This window comes from Mesoplodon densirostris, chromosome 1 (genome assembly GCF_025265405.1).
Source record: "Mesoplodon densirostris isolate mMesDen1 chromosome 1, mMesDen1 primary haplotype, whole genome shotgun sequence".
NCBI lineage: Eukaryota > Metazoa > Chordata > Mammalia > Artiodactyla > Ziphiidae > Mesoplodon > Mesoplodon densirostris.
In genome coordinates, this window is record NC_082661.1 from 14,601,135 (window position 1) to 14,620,377 (window position 19,243).

Below are 19,243 nucleotides of genomic sequence, written 5' to 3' on the forward strand. Positions count from 1 at the left end.
ATGAGTAACGAGCCAGTTTCCAATTTGGAATTTGCTTTGGTGATGTTTTGTTGTTGTTACTAACGTTTCACTAACATTTATGAAGCCAGTACTTTTATGTGTTGTTTTAATTCTTCCAAAGGCACTGAGGTTTAGTGACATAAACAATTTGCCCAAAATTCTGTTCCTAATCGATAGTTGGGTCAGATTTCATTTGAACCTTCTTCATTCTAACTTGGAGCCCACGCTTTTGAGCTATAGCATACTGTGTTGAGTGTATTAAGAGCTGTAGGAATGGAAGGGAAGAAAATGACTGTAAGGTTTCTTCTGTAGGAAGCAATGATTCTGTAGTTAAATTGCTCCATTTGCCCTATTCACATCCTGCTCCTCTGACTCTACATACTCACAGATAGTGTCATCTCTTCCTTTTTCTTTCCTCTTCCTAAGGCTAAACTAAGCAATTAATATATGTTTTGCCAAGGAAAGAAAATGTTACCCAGTAAAGCAAAGAATTCTGAAAAGGAGAGCCAATCTGAATTAGCAAGAAGACTTAAAGAGATTTGGAAAGAAATTGTTTTAGTGTTTTTCATGTCAAATGGCCAATAAAGGGATGCTTCACAAATAAACTTTTGGAAATTACTATATTAGAATACCAGCCTAAGCTCCTTTAATCTTTGGCATAAGTTTCATGTACACATTTTTTGTTTACATTTCAAACATGCTGAAGATTAGTTCATTCCCAGAAGTCAAATACCTTGAAAATATCTGACTGTAATCACTGGATTGGAAAGGTGTTTTACTAAATGATAATATGACAATATAAAGATGAATCACTGTGAATACAGTTGTTTTAAAACATACATTCTACAGCCCCAAATAAATTTCACTGTTGCATCCACTTTCTGCTGCACCTCTGTGAGTCAGCTCCACCTTTGGTCAGTTACTGGTTAGCTCCTTTGAGTTTGTGGTATAGTGTCCATTGTCATCATATTTTAGAACATCTCTGTTTTAAAGAAAGGCAGGACAAATGGGCCTGCAGTATGGAGAAAGAGACAAGCAGATCTCACAAGAGTTCTGCATCACAGTCAGGCAGAGACCCAAGAGTATCTTGTGTTCTCACAGTCTTGCTTTTTTGTCTCCGAACAGTCTCATCTAGAAGTGGCCTTACTTGTCTGTATTGAGCTTTATTCATCTGTGTTCACTTTTTCTATTAATGACTTTCAGAAAGGTGAATATCCACCTGACAGCTACAGTTAAACAAGGGAGTCAGCCTCAAGGATGATTTGTCATTTCACCTAGTTACATCTCTAGAACGTTGCTTCAAAGGGGAGAACCCAGTTTCCATTGTAACTGGTGTGATTTGCAGTGATTTCATAGCTGTGTCCTCATCTCTTGGTCATTCTCAAAGACGCTTTTAAGCCACAATTGCCAGAGACCCTTCCAGTTAATACTTCTCTAATTCATCATGCTCCTCTTCAACCCCAGAGCTCCCCAAAACTCTAAGCTTTATCAAGCTCTTTAAAATTTCCTTTTCAACCATCAGGTGGCTAGCTTGCCTTTTTTGTTTGGGAGGTCAAAACGGGTCACATTGTGCCCTAGAAGAATTTAAAAAACAAAAACCTATGTAGCAATTACAGGACTTCAATTTCAGTAGAAAAATGACCGTTTCCAGTGCAGCCACTTTTATTTTAATTTGCATTTAATTTCTAGGTCTGTGGTGTCTCTAAATACGTGCGACCTGTGGCCCCGCACAGATTTATTTTTGTAAGAGTTCATCTTGTTTGAGCCATTAACTGAATACCAAAGGGTAGTTGATCAAAGATAAATTTTAGGTATCTCATGGCTAGTGTAATCTGTCAGATATTTCTGTGAAAGAAAAAAAATCTAATTGCCTTTCAGGTTTTGAATTAAAAGTAAGATTGATTGACCTCTAACTGGTCTCTTCAGTTTTTTTCCCATTATTTCCAGTGTGAAACTAATGTAGAAAAATGAAATTGAAAATGTTGCTCTTTTGCATTGCAGCTGGAGAGTCTGAGCTTTTGAAATATGTTACCAAATAGAAATTGAGATTCTTAACTTACTTTTAGGGAAGCTTGGCATTAAAATTGTCTCAAATATTGATCTCATCTGGAAATTAATTTGGTTAGTCATACAAGTATGACTTTAGAGGGATTTGGGTCAACATTTTGTTCAAATGGAAAATAGAGAAGTTTTTAGTGCTTGTGGTGGGAAGAGTAGGTTTTCTAACTGTTACTCCCAACTCTACCCTTTCCTCCCCCCTCCTCTCCTCTTTTCTCTCCTTTTGTGTATGTGTGCATATGTGTATTTGCATGCATGGTGCGGAGGGGAGAAAGGAGGGCACCTTCCCTGTACTTAGTAAACATTCATTTCTGAGAAGAGACTACTAGCTAGCAAATGAACTGCATGGAAGTTACTGCTTAATCTAATGCTCTTATACAATTAAAGGATTTGCTGTGCTCTCAACTGTAATCTTTGTACGGCTGAATTGTGTACGGACACTGCAGGAAACAGCTCTGCTCAGCAAAGCACTACTACAAAGGTTCTCCATGTGTTCCTGTACATGGACAATTAAGTTTTAACAACAAAATTAGCAGAACAACTGGATGTTCTGGAAGTTGAGATCTCCTCACTCAGTCTGTTTTTCCTCCCCCCTCCAAAGGAGTTTTCCTGTGGGCTGCCCAGAAGATCTGCCTGTCAGTTTTGTCTTACAGGTGTTCTGAGTTGCCTTACAGACAGCAGCTTCTTCCACATTAATTGTTGAGGCTGTATTACACCTAGTGTTAAAATTCTGTTGAGTAAATCTCAGAATAATTGTTAAAATGCTGCTGAGTAATTCTCAATTCTCTCAAAGAATTAATTGCCTTCTAACATGAGCCTCCAGTTGCAAACACCTATGACTTTAAGAGACTTAGCATAAAATATATCATTTCTCCATGGAGAACCATATTGCCTTTGGTGCTTTGTCATTTTTTTAAAACATCTTTCAATAGTCTCTGTGGTATTTGTGTTTCCTTTTATTTTTGTATAGTGGAGTAGTGGAGACTTAAAATTTATTCAAATAGAAGTTCTGGCTAAAACTTAAATGCAATTTCAGATCTGAGGATGAATTGACTTAACTTCTGAAACCTGATAAATGCTTTTCATTTGAAATATATTTTGTCATATAACTGTATGAAAAGTAACACACTGAAGCTTCATGACTTCCTGTCTTAAAAGAGAGTTTGAAGTATATAATATAGTAAATTTAAAGAAAAATCTTTTAAAATTTAAAAAACATTGTTCTGAAAATCAAGAATGAAAATGCAAACATTTTGTGCATGGCAGCTTTCTTGAGGAGCCAGTGTTATTTATATATGGTGTCTCTTGTGGAAGTCTTTATGTTCCTTAAAATATCTCTTTTAAATAATATTCACATTTCATAGCTGAGATCTCAATGGATTTTCCATGGTGACTTAAAGTTGTACAAAATTATAAAAAGCTTAAAAAGTAGCCAAAAAAAGTATCATACACATTTAAGAATCTTTGCTTGTGCTAAAATCAGTCGTAGCTTATGCTTTATCATTGATTTTGCTGGCGAGAATGGTCCAGTTTCCTGAGCCTCCCTGGGCCAGTGTATTTTGGAATCTGTAAACGTGCACAGTCCAGCTTACGCTAGAAGAATAAAAGAACTGGGACAAGGCTTCGTAACGTGCACTGTGGTCTGAGATGTAACCCGTGCACTGAGATGGCTGTGCTGCAGTTTTTCCACCAAAGAAACTATGGCTCAGTGTGGACACAGAGGTCTTTGCCCAGCCATTGTTACCTCTGTTAAAAGGAATTCTTGTTAATCTTACGGCAAATCAGCATCTAGAAGCTGATGTCAGATTTTCAACCATGGCGGTATTCTGTTGTTTAACAGTATTATTTTTCATAATTTAAATGATATCTATTTTTCCCTCAAATAGAAGCTGACCCAAATTGGCAGACTAATTTATTCTTTGCGCTAAAACGCAGTTTCAAAAAGTACACAAAGCCAAAAGAAATTAGCTTCGTTTTTTCTACCTTCATTATATTTTAAAGTATTAGAATTAGCAATAATATAGAAAGTTTCATCTTATGTTTGAAATTTTATTTTGGAAAGTTTTGGATAAGTGTGTTAAAATATCCTGAAAAATAGGATGTCTGAGAGAAACAATAAAAACTACCTCTGTTGTAATGCCACTACTGTTCACTGCTGTAGTAACTGTATAAAGGGCTTGGGGGGAAAAAAAAATAAGACTTCTTATTTTTACACAAGGGAGAATATAAAAACTGACTTCCTCTTTGGAGTTTTCCCAGGAAACTACTTTATAAAGACAAATTTAAATCTTTCCGTTTTCTGTCCTTGAAGGTGGTAAATATGATTGTAGCTTTATCCATTTTTATTGTAAATGAAACAGAGTTCAGACCATCCGGCTGTGCGTCATCTGTTGGATGGCTGCCACAGACTAATGCAGGCGTCCCACTGGGAGACCAGAGAAGAACTATACTTTGATTCACCAGATTGTGTTAAATAGTCCAGCTGTTGCGATTTGAAAGATAGTTACCTCAGAAGTGAAATAGAAATGAACTTGACATTTATGCCTCAAACCATTTTTACACTGTTTGGCAATCAGCTTTTCAGAGGTAGCATTTTATAAAATAACTCTCATTGCTTTAAAGTTTCATTCACTGAAATGTTCAAAATGTCCCACCTTTATATTATCAGTAGAATTAAGCTTGAGTGATATGCAGAATTTGCATGAAATAAGCATTTTCCCCCTTCATTTCATGAGCTTTGATTGTATTCAGTTGCGCTCAGAACCATGTCTATTAGGACTCTTTGGGGCATTAGTTAATTTGAATTGCAGCTGAAATGTTAGCTAGAATGTTGTTGAATATAATTGGAATGTGGAAAGTTGATTTTGAAAGGAATTTCATTGAATGCAAACCATGATGTGCTTTTCAAAAATTAGAATGCTGCAATTTCATCTCCTGTAACACAGTCCGATAAGTCACTGAGTCCCTTTATTATAAAGTTCAACTTTGGCAATACCGTTTGCAACTGTTCTGATTCTTCTGGTACCAGTACCAGTTGGAGTCAGGTTTTTCCTTTTACCAGCAAGTGGCCTCATCTGCCCCAGCCCTACCTTCTGGCCCTCTTGCAGTTGAGGGAGAAGTAACTGCTTTCTAAAAGAGCAACCAAGTTGTACTTGGGCATCAGGCTTCAAAGAGTGGTATAGATTGATATATTGTCTTCTAGCTTTTATTTTGCTTTTGGGTTTTTCTTTTTGTCTTGAAATAGCACTTAACAAATGATTTTAAATGACCCATGAAACTATCTATTTGATTGGGTTAAAAATCACTAGCAGTATGTTGTGGTAAGAAAAAAAAGTACTGGACAGGAAGTCAAGAGTCCACAATTTTAATCCTGTATCTGCTGTTAACAAATTGTGCGCCCTTGGACAAATCATGTAACTCACTCTTGTTTGGTGTCTTCACCTGACAAATGAAAAGGCTGGACTCGTTCATGTCAGTAATCCCTCTCAGACTGAACATTCCATGATTTTAGTCTTAATGTCACCTACAAAATCTAAGTTTTACTTGGAGATTTTGCAGCATACAGGAGAAGGTCTGCCGTACTTTTTATGAATACTGAATTTTAATTCCTTATTTGTGGTCATTGCTCTTAGGTGAAGAATTAAAGAAGAAAAATTTAACGGAACAATAGTATACGGCAATTCCTATTGGATTGTTGCATTTGAGCAGCTGGGATTTTTACCTTGGGGGAGAAGCTTCAGATTTAACCTTGTAGAACCTGCCACTATGGCTGCCTAGAGCAAGAGCCTGGGTTCTTGGCAACATCACTGATGGAGCTTTCTGGCTCTTCCCATGAGATGGGAATGGAGTTAGAAATGAAGCCTAGGAGGAAGGTCCTTCACTCCAGAAGAAGCCCTGGGCAGCTCCCCATGGGAACCAGGAATGGACTTAATGATGTCAAACCAGGAAGAGCTAGCTTTAAGTCACAAAGGAGAAAAAAAAAAACAAAAAAACAAGGAGTAGCTTGAAGGGATGGATTTTATGTTTATAGTTCTGAAAGATGAAGCTGAAAACAGGGATTCAGAAAGAATCAGTAAACATGCCAGAATTAGCCTGTGGCATCATTATCATGTTTTTGGAAGATGCCTTTGGTAAATAGCTGTGTGACGTTGTGTAAAAATCAGGAACAGGAAGATAGGAGCTTCTGATTCTTGTCCTGGCTCTGCCACTGATAAGCTGTATAATTTTAGGTCAGGCTTTCCCTCTCTCCAAACCTCATTTTCCTCATCTGTAAAAGGACCAGTTGGACTAGATGATTGCCATAGTCCCTTTTAGCCTTAAGCCATTGGGATTCCAAGTCAGTGGTCATTATCTTCAAGAAAGTAGTTACTCTGATTCTCAACACATAGAGAAATTTTCCACTGTGCCAAGTTCAGTGATAATAAAGGTGTTCTCAAATTGGAGTGTTCAGGTGACTTAATAATCGATTAATCTATTATTGAGAAGCCTACTTCAGGAAAGAACAGTGCTCTGGACTGAGACAATTCCAGGACAGTTTCAGCCTGGCAGTACAAAGTTTCTGATTTTTCAGTTCAGTCAACATCATTTGTTGCTGTTGTGGAGCCCTGAGAGCTTCCTGGAAGTTTTCAGCCTCCAGCTGATGAAGAAAGCATTTTAGGATGTGTTTACCTCCCCTTCGTCTGCAGACACACATGGGCATGAAAACTTCCATGGTAGTTCTACAAAAGTGATGAAGGTCAGTATGGGTTGATGGAAGTTGCTCACTTAGAATGAGATGGATACTTCCTTTGCATGCGTAGAGCAGACTGGCTGGCTTCTATGCAATGAGCCTTAGACCCAGGGTAGTGGAACCACACTGGGGACTTGACCAGCAGACTTTGTGTGGCTTTGACTGTAACAACTTTAGCTAGGCTGGAACTTGGAACTTCATTTCCGAGAATTCCCTTTCCCATTTGTTTCCAGGTTAGGGTTGTCTACAGGAGAAATTTGCACGAGATTTAGAAAGTGGGAGTGACATAATAGTCTTTTTATTTTTTAATGCTCCCGAAAGTCTGCGTAGGGCAGGCTCTGTTACAATTCATGTGCGTTGTCACCTAGTTGGCATGTGGTACAGCTGGCCCACAGTTTCTCCAGGTCCCCCCATCTCCCCCTCCAGCTTCCCCAAATTTTAGGCCAGGTGCACATGCAATTCCATGTGGAAGGGCTCCAGTTTATCCTGCAGCTTATCTGCATCATCAGGATTGGAGACTGTGAAAGATAGATGCAGCTCCGGTTTGTCCTCAGCTTCTTGGCACTTTTCACCCATCTTCCTTTTCAGCTGCAAGACCTGCTGATTTCAGGCCCAGCATAATACACAGAGGCAACAGACTCACGTAGACTGCCTAACTCTCTCTCTCCATTGCCTGAGGTCTAATGCCTATAATGAATCCCTTATGCCATTCATGGGGGTTTTGCTTCTCTGACCATACCCTAATGGACTCAGCCTTCCAGGTGTTGCCTGGGTCAGAGAAAGTCAAGCCAGATACCACCTGGGTAACTACATCCCATGTTGATTCCCAACGCACAGTAACAGATATCTTGAGAAGTGGATCCTTGGCCAAGGTAGATGGGCAGTGTCATGGTGTTTTCTAATGACAAGGGTGTTGCCAAATCCAGGCAAAAATAAAGGAATCTGTCCTCACTACAGTATAGCTTTCCTCTCAGGTCACCTCTTTGCTTTTGCCACCTCCAAAGAAGGCAGTTATGTGCTAGTCACTTATGAATGATGATCAAGTCACACGGTATAACTGGATAGCCCTGTGGAATGGTTTTCAAACATTTGGACAGATCTCATAGTACCAGGTGATAAAACTATGGTCACTGGGTTTGAGTTTTGGTACCTGTGGCTGGATCGTGCAGGCCACTTTGTCTCAATAGTTGATCATTTGTTCTGTTACTTTTGTTGTATAAGAGAGACCTTCAGACCTACTCACACCAAAGCCTTGGTTTCTGCACATTCATTCTGAGCCTTTCACACACAGTAGTTCATTAGTATTTGCTCATTTGTTTACTCCACAAATGGATCTGTGCTGAGTGCTGGCATAGATCTGTGAACAAAGCTGAACAGTCCACCTCATGGATGTTTAAATTTTACTTGGAGAGACATTAAACAACTGGTTGCCAGTATTTAATTATACCTGTGGTAAATCCAACAAGGAAGAAGTATTAGGTGGTAAGAGAGTGTCTAACCAGCAGATTTGAGCTAGGGGTCAGGGAATAGTAGAAATCAAGTCCTGGTAAGGGGCCGGTAGAGCAATGGGCAGACCCTGGCCAACAGTTCAACAGTACACATCCTGACATCCAGAGGTGGATGTGGGACAGGGGCGTGCTGGGTCATGGTTAGTATCCCAGCATTTGCCAAGAAGACCAGGTAAGTCTGAATAGCCTCTGCCCTGCCTCCTACACACCCTTCAACCTCCAGGCATCAGGTCAGCAGTCCAGTACCTTCAGATGATGGCTTCTGACCTGACTTCTGAGAGGACTAGGTGCCCACAGCCTAATTTCCTGACACGTGAGGAGAGAAGAGTGTTTCAGGACATCTCTGTTTCCACAAGGAAATTGTTGCCCATTTAGCTTGAGGAGCAGTAGCTTCTTAGAAGAGAAGAGAGGGAACCTCAGTGGAAAAAGAAACTACATTTGAAATTCAATAAGAAATTTATCAAACATGATTCTCCTTTTTTAGAAAAAGTGTACGGTAACTTAGCATTTCAGCTTCTTCTCTGGATTCTCCCATCTGCCTTTGCTCCTTCCCTCATCCCTCCACAGGTCTGACCAGAGTTGTTCTTGCCAGTAATGGCAGCAGCTGCCCATCAGGGATGGGAGTGGTTTATTTCCCTCCTTGTTGCAGTCTCAGAACGAATCTGCAATCACATGTACCCGGGCACACAAGGGAGGGGTTAACTGGCTCCTTCCAGTTAAGTGAGGGTGGGACAGGAGTCTGGGGGCAGCAGGCAGTGGGGAGGTGTGCACAGAGTATCCGTGAGCTTTGTGCTTCTGTGAGAAGAGCATGCAATTAAGCAGGTAGGTGCATTTGGCTTTTTAACATTTATGCAGTTAACTGCTCTTTTTCGTCTTCTGGCCTTGTGCTCCTAATATGTAATCTAATAGCTTTTTGTTTTGTAATGGCTGGCACCTCAAGACCACTTTTTGCATGTTGATTAGACTTAGAACGTTTTGGGCTTTTTGCTCATCTGAATCCAGGAATCTGAAAGATAAATGTTTTCTCTCTTTGCTTTTAATTTTTTTGTTTAACTGTTCATCCCCTAGGCCTCCCAGTAACACTGGACGCAGGAGACAATACATTGGCAGTGAAAAACAAGCTGAACCAGTTGTAGTTTTAGATCCTGTTTCCACACATGAACCCCAAACCAAAGACCAGGTCGCTGAAAAAGATCCAACTCAACACAAGGATGATGAAGGTGAAATTAAACCAGAATACAAAGAAGACAGTGTTGAAAAAATAAGAGATACAGACAGCTCCAACTGCTGATCCATAAACCAGAAGGCGGATATGTTCAGAAGTCCTTTTTAACAAGCACATGATTTAGTTTTGGTGTATTGGCAAGGGCTATAGACACTCTGTTCTTGTCACTGTATTCAGAGTATAGGTTCTTTTTTGATGTCACTTTTGTAAGTTCACTTATAAATATAAGTAAGCTATTTAGCAAAGTACACATTCTTTGTAGTTTTTTTAATCTTTATAGGGATAAGATTTTTTTCTAGTTACTGTATTAAGTGTGACTTCTTTTAGAAGTTTACAAAAAGTTCATGTTATCTTTTTAGGTAATGTGCATACCACTAATCAAATGTAATGATGAAAGTTTGCAGCACTTGTGTATAATTGGATAAACAGAAGTGACTAGCTTAAGGTGATTTTAAAAGCCCCCAAAGAAGCTTCTGTTTTGGGTCTGATCCTTTTTTGATGGAGAAACTTCAGTAGCATGGAAATTGTTAGGCACTGTGGCATACAAATTACTTTCTAGGATATACTGAGATACGCTTAAAATTCAGGAGCTGATGTCAAACTAGTAGTCCCATACCCAGTGTTAATTACACACATTATTAACTGTGGGATGAAAAACACATACTATTGATTGTGTCCAAAGCCTCCCAAGGACTTTGGAGGGAAGGCTGTAGTGGCCAGAAGGCAGAATTGAGGTGAAAGTCCAAACCCTGAATTTAATAGAGTATTATCTTGGTAAACCGTGTGCTCTGTGCTGTGAGTTAATTGTGTTTTCTCATGGACTCATGGGCACAAGGACCATATTTTATCACAGTTCTTATGTACAGTGAAGATGGGTGACAGGCATACAATTGTTTTGCTTCACTGCTGTTCTACATTACACAGGTTTGTTCTTTTTAAAGAAATTAGGTGGTAGTCTCTAAAAATACAATGTTTCAGTCTACCACAGTGAATAAATAGAAATTAATCAGGGATTAAAAAAAAACAACTTATGCAGCTTTTCAAAATTGATTGTTTCAAAACTGGTGTTTGTTTGAAATAAGTGGTAATGTACTTGAGTGCATTTTTTATGACAGTGATTCAGTAATGGTAATTTTACTATTAAAGAAAGTGAAAGGTTTAGTTTTGTTAGCATAGCTCAGCATGAAGTTGTCAGGTGTTTCTCACCTAAGGGCAGAAGAAAATGATAGTAATAATTGCAGTAGTTGTATTTTATTTTTGCACGTATGCTAAACATAGGCTTGAAAAGGTGAATAGGCAGGTAAATGTACTTCCTAAATTTGGAGATAATTATCCTTCTGTAGGTTCGTTAGGCTTGATTGTTTCCATGTTTCTCCAGTGATGATTTTACAGTTACTTATCATTTTACTCATAGGGAATTAAAATGTAATGTTTTTCGACTGTGATTTCCCCTAATTGAATAATACTGCTATATGATATACTAACTACAAACTGCATTAATTCACTTAAACAAGTTCTGTTATGCTGTGATTTGAACTCTCCTCACCACACTTATTAAAAAGCACCAACAGTTTCCTATTAAAAGTCAATTGTGGTTATTAACATTTTTGGTTTAGTTCCCCAAACTTGACATTCTTTAATATGAAAATTGTGTAAGACTTGATAACTTCAGTAATTTTTAATAATCCACAAAATGGTTTATTTTGAGGAATTCTGTTCTTTGTTTCTTCCTGCTTTCTGCATTCCTGTGTCTGTTATCAGTCCGCTGGCATGTGTCTTACACATATTTAGGAATATAAAAATATGTACACTTGTCATTCCATATTTAATCACACACCCTTTCCAGGGTAAGGAGTTAACCATTTGTGAAATGTGTTAGCTGGACCAGGCAACATTTAGTCACTGGTACAATATTTTGAAAGTGTTCTTGCCTTTTCGGAGCTGCTTGTTTCTTCACCAACGTCACAAAGCATTTAAAATTAATTTGCTAAAATTAATTCTAGCATCCTTTTGTATCTGAGAGAGTCTCACATAAACTCCTCACCTACACTGGTTTCAGCAGTTGATCAGTCCTGTGGCAATTCTGATTGGAGGGAATTAACAGGGCTGTGACCACCCAGCCTTGAGTGGCCTGAGTAAAAACAGGTGCGTGTTTTGGCTCTGGCTACTCGCCAGTCATTCCTCCTTCCTTACCTGTTTTGTTACCAGTAAATGTTTGTTAGAAATGGAGTAGTACAGGTAGAGATTACTGTTAATCTTTCAGACCATTTTTAGGTTGTATGTTAGGTATAGTGTATAGTCTGTATCACAGAATCTTAAAAACAAAGTTCGGATGATTTTTTAAACGCACACTATACATGTTTAATCACTTTCATCGTGGAACAACTTCCGCTTATATGGCAATAAGTTGTAGAGAATGGATAACCGTCTCTTATCATCGCTGACCTTAGGAAGATCATCAAGGAGCCCTTACTTAAGGATTGGATTTGGTTTGAAGTTTCTTCGGAGCACTAACATTTCCCAGTCCCACTGCCATTTTTTTTGTTTTGTTTTTTGTTTTGTTTTGTTTTTTTGCGGTACGCGGGCCTCTCAATGTTGTGGCCTCTCCCATTGCGGAGCACAGGCTCCGGACGCGCAGGCTCAGCGGCCATGGCTCACGGGCTCAGCCGCTCTGCGGCACGTGGGATCCTCCCAGACTGGGGCACGAACCCGTGTCCCCTGCATCGGCAGGCGGACTCTCAACCACACTGCGCCACCAGGGAAGCCCCCCCGACTGCCATTTTTTAATATAGAGTATGATGAGTTTCTTTCATCTCTTTACATGTGATTCCATATATATATATCTGTTTTATATCTATTATATATCCTTTAACATATATGTAGAGAGAGAGAAAATATATAAATAGAAACAGTGCTTATCACTTTCAAAAACTTGAAATGCTACACATCCATTGGTGACCCCAATCCTCAAGTAAGGAAAAGGTGAGTAGGCTGTGCTCAGTGCTGAAATTAAAGTGTTGACTTGGTTGAGCTAATAAATCACCTCTTTGGTTAATTTAATGTAGTTATTCAGTTATTAACTTGGTTGTACCTTTTGTCTCTAGTTTCATTCATTTAATTATACTTTTTGTCACATTTCCAGGGCATACTCTCATACGATCTCCCATTTGTGTATGTGTGTGTGTGCATATATATGTGCAGAGGCTATGTGAACAGTCATCCGTTGTTTATTGCTAAACATCGGGAAAGGCAGTAGCAACAACAAACTGTGACACAGTTCTCCCACCTTAGAGTGATACCAACCAGTTCTCCTGCCCTGTGCTCTGAGAGAATCTGCCACTGAGCCTATTTTAAACCACTGCTTTTATTTTATTTTTATTTTTTTAAATTTATTTATTTTTTTGCGGTACGCGAGCCTCTCACTGTCGTGGCCTCTCCCGTTGTGGAGCACAGGCTCCGGACGTGCAGGCTCAGCAGCCATGGCTCACAGGCCTAGCCGCTCCGTGGCATGTGGGATCTTCCCGGACCGGGGCACGAACCCATGTTCCCTGCATCGGCAGGCGGACTCTCAACCACTGCGCCACCAGGGAAGCCCTGTTGCATCATTTTTAATCACCTACTAGATGCTGTAGTAAAAATGATTGGGCATTTAATTGCTTTATGAATGTTCATTCATTGATGTTTACTCACTTATGCTCATTCTTGTTCCAAAAAGGATCTGAGGAGACCCCCAAAGATATAAATGATAGATGAACAACTAAAATTTAGAAAGAGATGGGAATCAGAGAAAAGGGAATTAAGGGTAGGAAAGTGAGAGGAAGCTGTTTGGCTTTTAAAAAATCCGTGAAACAGAAGATGTACACCTTCCTGGCAGAGAGAGCTCCTAGTGTGAAAGATTTTTTTCAGAGATGTTCTGACTTGTAAAGTATGAGGTATTTGAACTGAGTGTGGAGTTGGTGGCAAAAATATTGTACTCTTTTACTAGGTCATGACCCCCCAAAATGGACAGGAGAGCTCGTATACAAACAAGATCCCCATAGAAATGTGATGGCCAGAAGACAAGGTTCACAGGTACAATTCCGGGCAAAATACTATCTCTGTATTTCACCAAACAGTGAAATTAAGAAGAAAAAGCACACGAGTTAGTGACGTTTTAGAGCAAAACCAAAATGAAGACATGCTTGAGATCTCCCAGTCTAATAATACCAGTGGTGTGGCTGTCAGCTGGGGTGTGTGCAGCCCGTCTGGAAGACACTCATGTTTTGGCTGATTCCTCCACAACTTCTGTGGCGAAGATGGGCTCCAGGGGCTCAGGAAGCTCACCAGCCATGGCAGCCTTTTCGGCTTCCTCATTCAAGTAGGAAAATGTGTGTTCTTCATTGAAACCTATTAAAAACAATAAATTTTACTGTCTAATCCAGTGGTGCCAATTTTGACGTTCTTTGCTACATGATTTAAAGGAGATCATCTTTAGAACTGTCCAGAGGCGTCACATCACCATTAGGAAGGATTCTAGAACCACCTTAAAGTGGGCGTGTCATTGTTTATATGTTAACTGCAGTACACTTGTTGAGTATGCAGTGTACCCTTAGACAACATTCTGGAACATTTGGTTTATAGCAGACTTCGGGCAGAGGCTGAGCAGCAAAGGATAAGAGGAGGATGAACTAGAGGAAAGGCTGGTACTCTGCGTGAGACAGACCATTGCCAACTAACTATTCCAAGGTAAACCACTGAGGACTTAAGACTATTCCAGTCAGGGTCCACGTGTTTCCGGGCAGGGACAGTGTTTTAATGACTGAGCTTTTGACAAGATTTCCTACTCAATCTCTCAGTGCAGCGATTTGGTTTTCCAGTGTTTTGGTCCCCTTCATATCTATTGGCCACTGCCAATGTCAGCGAAATCCTCATTAATCTGTTAATCCATTCTGGAATGCTCAGGGGCTGGCACTGTCACCAGGGAGGGGCTGGGCCTCCAGTCACTAGAGTCCTTTTTGATGCCCTGAAGCAGCTGTTTCCCTTGTGGTGAAGTCTGGCTGGAAATGTGATTAGGTCACTGAAGGAACCCAAAGCTTCCACAAGTCAGGATGACAAAAAAATAATTAGACTGATATGTAGGAACAGTATAATTTTACCTATTTGAAAAAACAAGCCTTCATGTTATACACTAAACAATACAAAGTAACTTTTGACTGTTACACACTAAACAATACAATGTAACTTTTGACTGCCCTCGCATGACTTAGAAAGTCTCCCAATTATATCTTTGTTTTCTAGAAAACAAGGTCATTACCTATGTTAAACGTGACAAATTAATAATTACTATTTCTCTTGGTCGCTTTAAAAAAATGCCTGTTAGTCACAAAATAGGACTTCCTTGCTTTCATATTCAATAATTGGTATGTTCCACAATATATTCTATAATCTCATTTAATAGTTTCATTTATGGTATACAAGTATGTCAGCATTGCTTAATTAACATACTTTTTTTTGCAATATATCAATTCTATTTTAAAATACAAAATAGTTTTAGAATTTCAAAGACAACCATTGGTCTCTTTAAATGTCTGCATGCTTTGTTTTGGCTATCACAGTCAGTGATAGATAGAGTAAAAATGTATATTTGGGGTGTTGCTCTCCAGTTAGCCAGTACATAAGGTGCTTCTACCCATGCAGATTTACAAAGTTTGATGTCGTAAATGATTGGTTCATCTCTCTTGAGACCATAGCCTTTCCAAGGTACATTACATTAACATGCTATCTACTTGAGTAAAACGAGTTGTTGCCAAGAACCACCAGGAAAACATCCACCTTTAACTTTCCTGGGCTGTGCAGAAAAACCTTAAGTATAATTTGAACCATAACAAAAGGTAGGCTTGGAAATTCCAATCAATTAAGTCTATTGAAAAGCATCACACAGCCTATTCATCAAGATTAGGGCTAGAGTTTTAAACATTCAGGTAAATAGATAATCCATTAAGAAAACAATACACGTGGCAAATGCCATCCTAGTTTTGTCAGCACTTATTTATAGTCTTTGGATTTCCCTGCCCTCCTGCCGAGAGACTTCTATTCCCACATCTCCCAATCTTTGTTCTCTTATTCATGGCTAAGTGAAACTAAGCAAGAAAGCAGCACATACCCAGTGTTCCATTCTGGACAAGTTCTTCCTCTATAGTAAAGAGGCGATTGTACTTAGTCACCCGTTCGCCACGAGAAAGACCTCCCAACTTGATAAACCGGACACCAAGTCCAACGGCCTAAAGAGGGGAGGGAACAGCTTATTTTAAATGAAGTCATATTTTGCTAAACTACAAACAGTTCTTTAGGGAGAAAGGACACTGTCCCTGTGTGCTGTTTTGTTTTTACTCTCATTAAGTTAATTTCTCATTTTGTTACATGAGTAAAGTGGCCTGCTTATAAGCTGAAAGTGTCAAAGGTAAAGAGATAGTGTGACTGTACATCAGATGCTCTACTAGTCATGTAAGCATGCTGATTTTTATCTAAGAACATTCTGGCCTTTCTTACTTCATTTTAGGAGGTAAGATTGCAAGTGCACACCCCAGTCATTTAAGTGTGCTCATCATTTTACCAGGACTTCAATTTTTCTTCTCTTTAAAAGTTCAAAGATCAGCTGTCTGGGAGGAAGCAAGTCTGTTTCATAAAAGGTTACATGACTCTCTGCCAAAGACCGCCTTTCTCTGAAATACCAATTCGGGATAAAAGCAGTGTTTTGGCAATTCTGCAATTGTCCGGCTTTCAGCACTTACCAAATCGACAAGGCTATCATCAGACGACTCTCCTTCTGCACTTCCAAAGACGGCGATGTGCTTCTTACCTATAAGCAGAGGAATTCTTTTCAGTTTTAGATGATATGGAAACAATCATCAAATATATGAGCCTCTGGGATCAAATTTTTAAATTTGCCAGAAATTTAAAACTGCGAAGAGTCAATTATATGACCACCTGAGAATTCTAACCCAAACGTTTGCATTTTTATTACCCTGATTTTGTTTACCCCTTTGCAGTAGTTTAGATGATAAATACTAAATGAATGCCATGTATCATCAAATTTAACATACCATAAATTGTAAGAGGCACCATTATTACCGGTGTAGAGGAAAAATGCTCAAATTAGACTGACACATTTCTAAGCTGTAAGACACAATTCAAGGTCAATTATGTTCAATGTGCATCTTTGAGTCAAAATATACAGTAAGTGCAAGGGCATCATATGCCTAAATAATGGATTTCACAATTCATGTAAAATTTTATTCAAAGGAATCTGTCATTCTGAATATTGACTTATTAGGAAAGCAGTGTTGATAGTATTTAATCAGTCACTTGAAGATCTCAAAACCTTAAAATTTGCAGTCTACAAGACTGCAAGCGGAAGTTCTTCCTATGGTGACAGAGTTGTGCCTTACAGGCAGGAGTTACAGCAGCTATCTGGAGTGGATGACAGAATGGCTGCTGAGAGGTAGGCCCAGGAGGAAAGACCAGGCCTTGGGGCATTCCATCCACCACCTGCTCGCCACCCTGCCTGGGCCGTAGACCAGGGCACCCTGCAGGCTAAGGGACTACAAGCACTTCATTCCATCCTCTGGCACCAGCCCAGGCCCCTGGCTGCCAGGCTCGCTCTGAGTCCTGCTCCAGGTCTGAGACCAGCCTGCTGCCTAGTTCCTGAGACCCACTCACGATATGCATGTTTCAGGCCCTGTGCATAAGTGAACAAAACTCCCATGAACTGGGAATTTACAGTCTAGTGGAGGATACCAGACATTAAATAGCCTACAAGTAATTGCGAACAGTATTACAATTGAAAATATAGGATAAGGACGGTTCAGAGCAGCCAGTGAGGGGTGGGGGAAGTCAGGGAAGGCATATAGATCTGACGAGGTTCCATTTAAGGCAAAAAGACCTGAAGGAATAGTTAGCCAACTAAATGGTACAGGGCAAAGCATTCTAGGCCGAAGGGACGGCATGTTCAAAGACCTCAAGGCTGTAAAAAGTTTGAAACTTTTGAGGAGTTGAAAAAAAGCCATTGTGAGCTAGTGATTGAAAAAAAATCACTGTGGTGTCGTGTGAAGCTGAGAGGGCTGTGGTCTCAGCCACCTGTTTGCGGTAGCCCTCCCTGAAGGGGAGGGGCCCCGGGCAGGGCTGTAATTGGAACATTATGAAGTGAATCAGTAGTAAGCTACATTTTGTTTTCCAGTACCGAAGCACTCACAAATGGTTGGGGTGTTTTTTTCTTCCAAGATTTATTTCATTCTTCTTATTAACTGATAGACTGCATATTTAAGTTCATTATGAGTCTTTCAGAGCTATACTTTTACTCACTGTCAATAAGATTGGTCATTTCTACCAAATCAGACATCGTAGTTTGATTTGTGTGTTTTACGATCAGCCCGCTGCATCTGAGGCTGCCGATGTTCCCATCCTCTAGAAGTTTAGAGATGCTTTTGGATGCGGTGCCTGCAATTATGTAACACTTGGAACCAAGAGCATTGTAGGTGCTGTCCCACTGTTCAGAGTCCTGGGTAAATGTTTAAGAATTGATCATTACAATGTATGGGACATCATCACAAAACGACAGGAATCATACAGCACATAATCAGTTATACACCTTTCTGAGACACACAAAACAGGGGTGGGGGGCTTGGTTTGTTTGCATCTGTGGCTTCATGTTGCCCATACCACAGCCACACAAATTAACAAGCTTCATGGAACAGAAACTTAAGAGTCATTAAATTTGAGCTTGAAGATCTAGTGAATAAAATGTTAATACACATTAAATGCTATTCTCCACATTAATTCTGATGTCCTTCAAGCACAGGCTCTTCCTACCCACTGTGTTATCCATGGTGCTGCTGAAGACTGGCTGGTTAGGAGATTTTAGTGTTATTTCTGGTAAAAAGGCAACTGAAGGAAATGAGCCTGCAGGGATGTAGACCCTCATTCCCAACACCCTTATTTTTTATGGGTGAGACCACCAAATGAAATGAAATGCTCATTATTTAAATAGTAATATACAGTCTTCCCAGCCATTGTACCAGATTTCAACCTGTCCCAATAGAACAGACCATGCAGGTCCATCTATCGCATTAAAAAGAGCTGTGGCCAGAGCCTCGGGACAAGAAGCAGAAGATAGGTCTGGCAAGAATAAAGAACTAGGCTCAGCATCTTCCACAAGTGCTGGGGTGTAGCACAGGCTGTGAAAGGAAAGATGGGACTGAGAGAGCCTGGGGCTCCAGTAAGATCCAGCACTCTCTTTGTCCCTCAAACTTAAATAGGTGAGTTGTCTCAAAGAGGGTGCTTGCTCACTATATCTAATGGTTCTCAAATTCATAAAATCAAGAGTGTAAGTTCTGAAGTTTAAGTGGGTTAGGAAGAGAGAGTTCTACGGCACATAAACATTAGTGTGAATAAATGCATTAGATGCATTAGTGTGAATAAATCAGAAACCTCAATATCTCACACCTTTTAAAAATATGGCTTTGTAACTTCTATGCATGCATAGTAACTGGATTTAGGTTTAAAAAACATTTGGCCTAGTTGAAGTCCTGTTTCCACGACCACTTGGAAATGATACGTGATTAAACTACTGAAGCACCTGCTAGCACATTGGGCTCACCTGCCATCAGTCAGGCTGCTTGTAAATACACAGGTATTCCTGAAGTGCTGGGGGGTACTTGTTTCATTCCGTAGACAGGCACACTTCTA

At 39.8% G+C, this 19,243-nt stretch overlaps 2 protein-coding genes across 7 annotated transcripts in view; one reads left to right on the top strand and one right to left on the bottom strand.

The window, feature by feature from the left end:
* Positions 1-13,600, top strand: part of SHTN1 (shootin 1) — a 112,153-nt gene extending 98,553 nt beyond the window's left edge. For 2 of the 3 annotated variants that reach the window (XM_060099120.1, XM_060099129.1), the window contains one exon: positions 9,364-11,084. In XM_060099120.1, coding sequence (XP_059955103.1) covers positions 9,364-9,586 — 223 coding nt within the window. In that variant the 3' untranslated portion in view covers positions 9,587-11,084. Of the gene's footprint in view, positions 1-9,363; positions 11,085-13,505 lie in introns of those variants that run through there. The other variant, XM_060099139.1, reaches the window with a different exon arrangement.
* The window catches only part of ENO4 (enolase 4), a 30,070-nt gene continuing 24,081 nt past the window's right edge, over positions 13,255-19,243 (bottom strand). For all 4 annotated transcript variants that reach the window (XM_060099181.1, XM_060099163.1, XM_060099153.1 and 1 more), the window contains 4 exons: positions 17,861-18,056; positions 16,291-16,358; positions 15,663-15,780; positions 13,255-13,906 (listed from right to left, as the gene is read on the bottom strand). In XM_060099181.1, the coding sequence (XP_059955164.1) occupies positions 13,776-13,906; positions 15,663-15,780; positions 16,291-16,358; positions 17,861-18,056 (513 nt within the window). In that variant the 3' untranslated portion in view covers positions 13,255-13,775. The remainder of the gene's footprint in view (positions 13,907-15,662; positions 15,781-16,290; positions 16,359-17,860; positions 18,057-19,243) is intronic.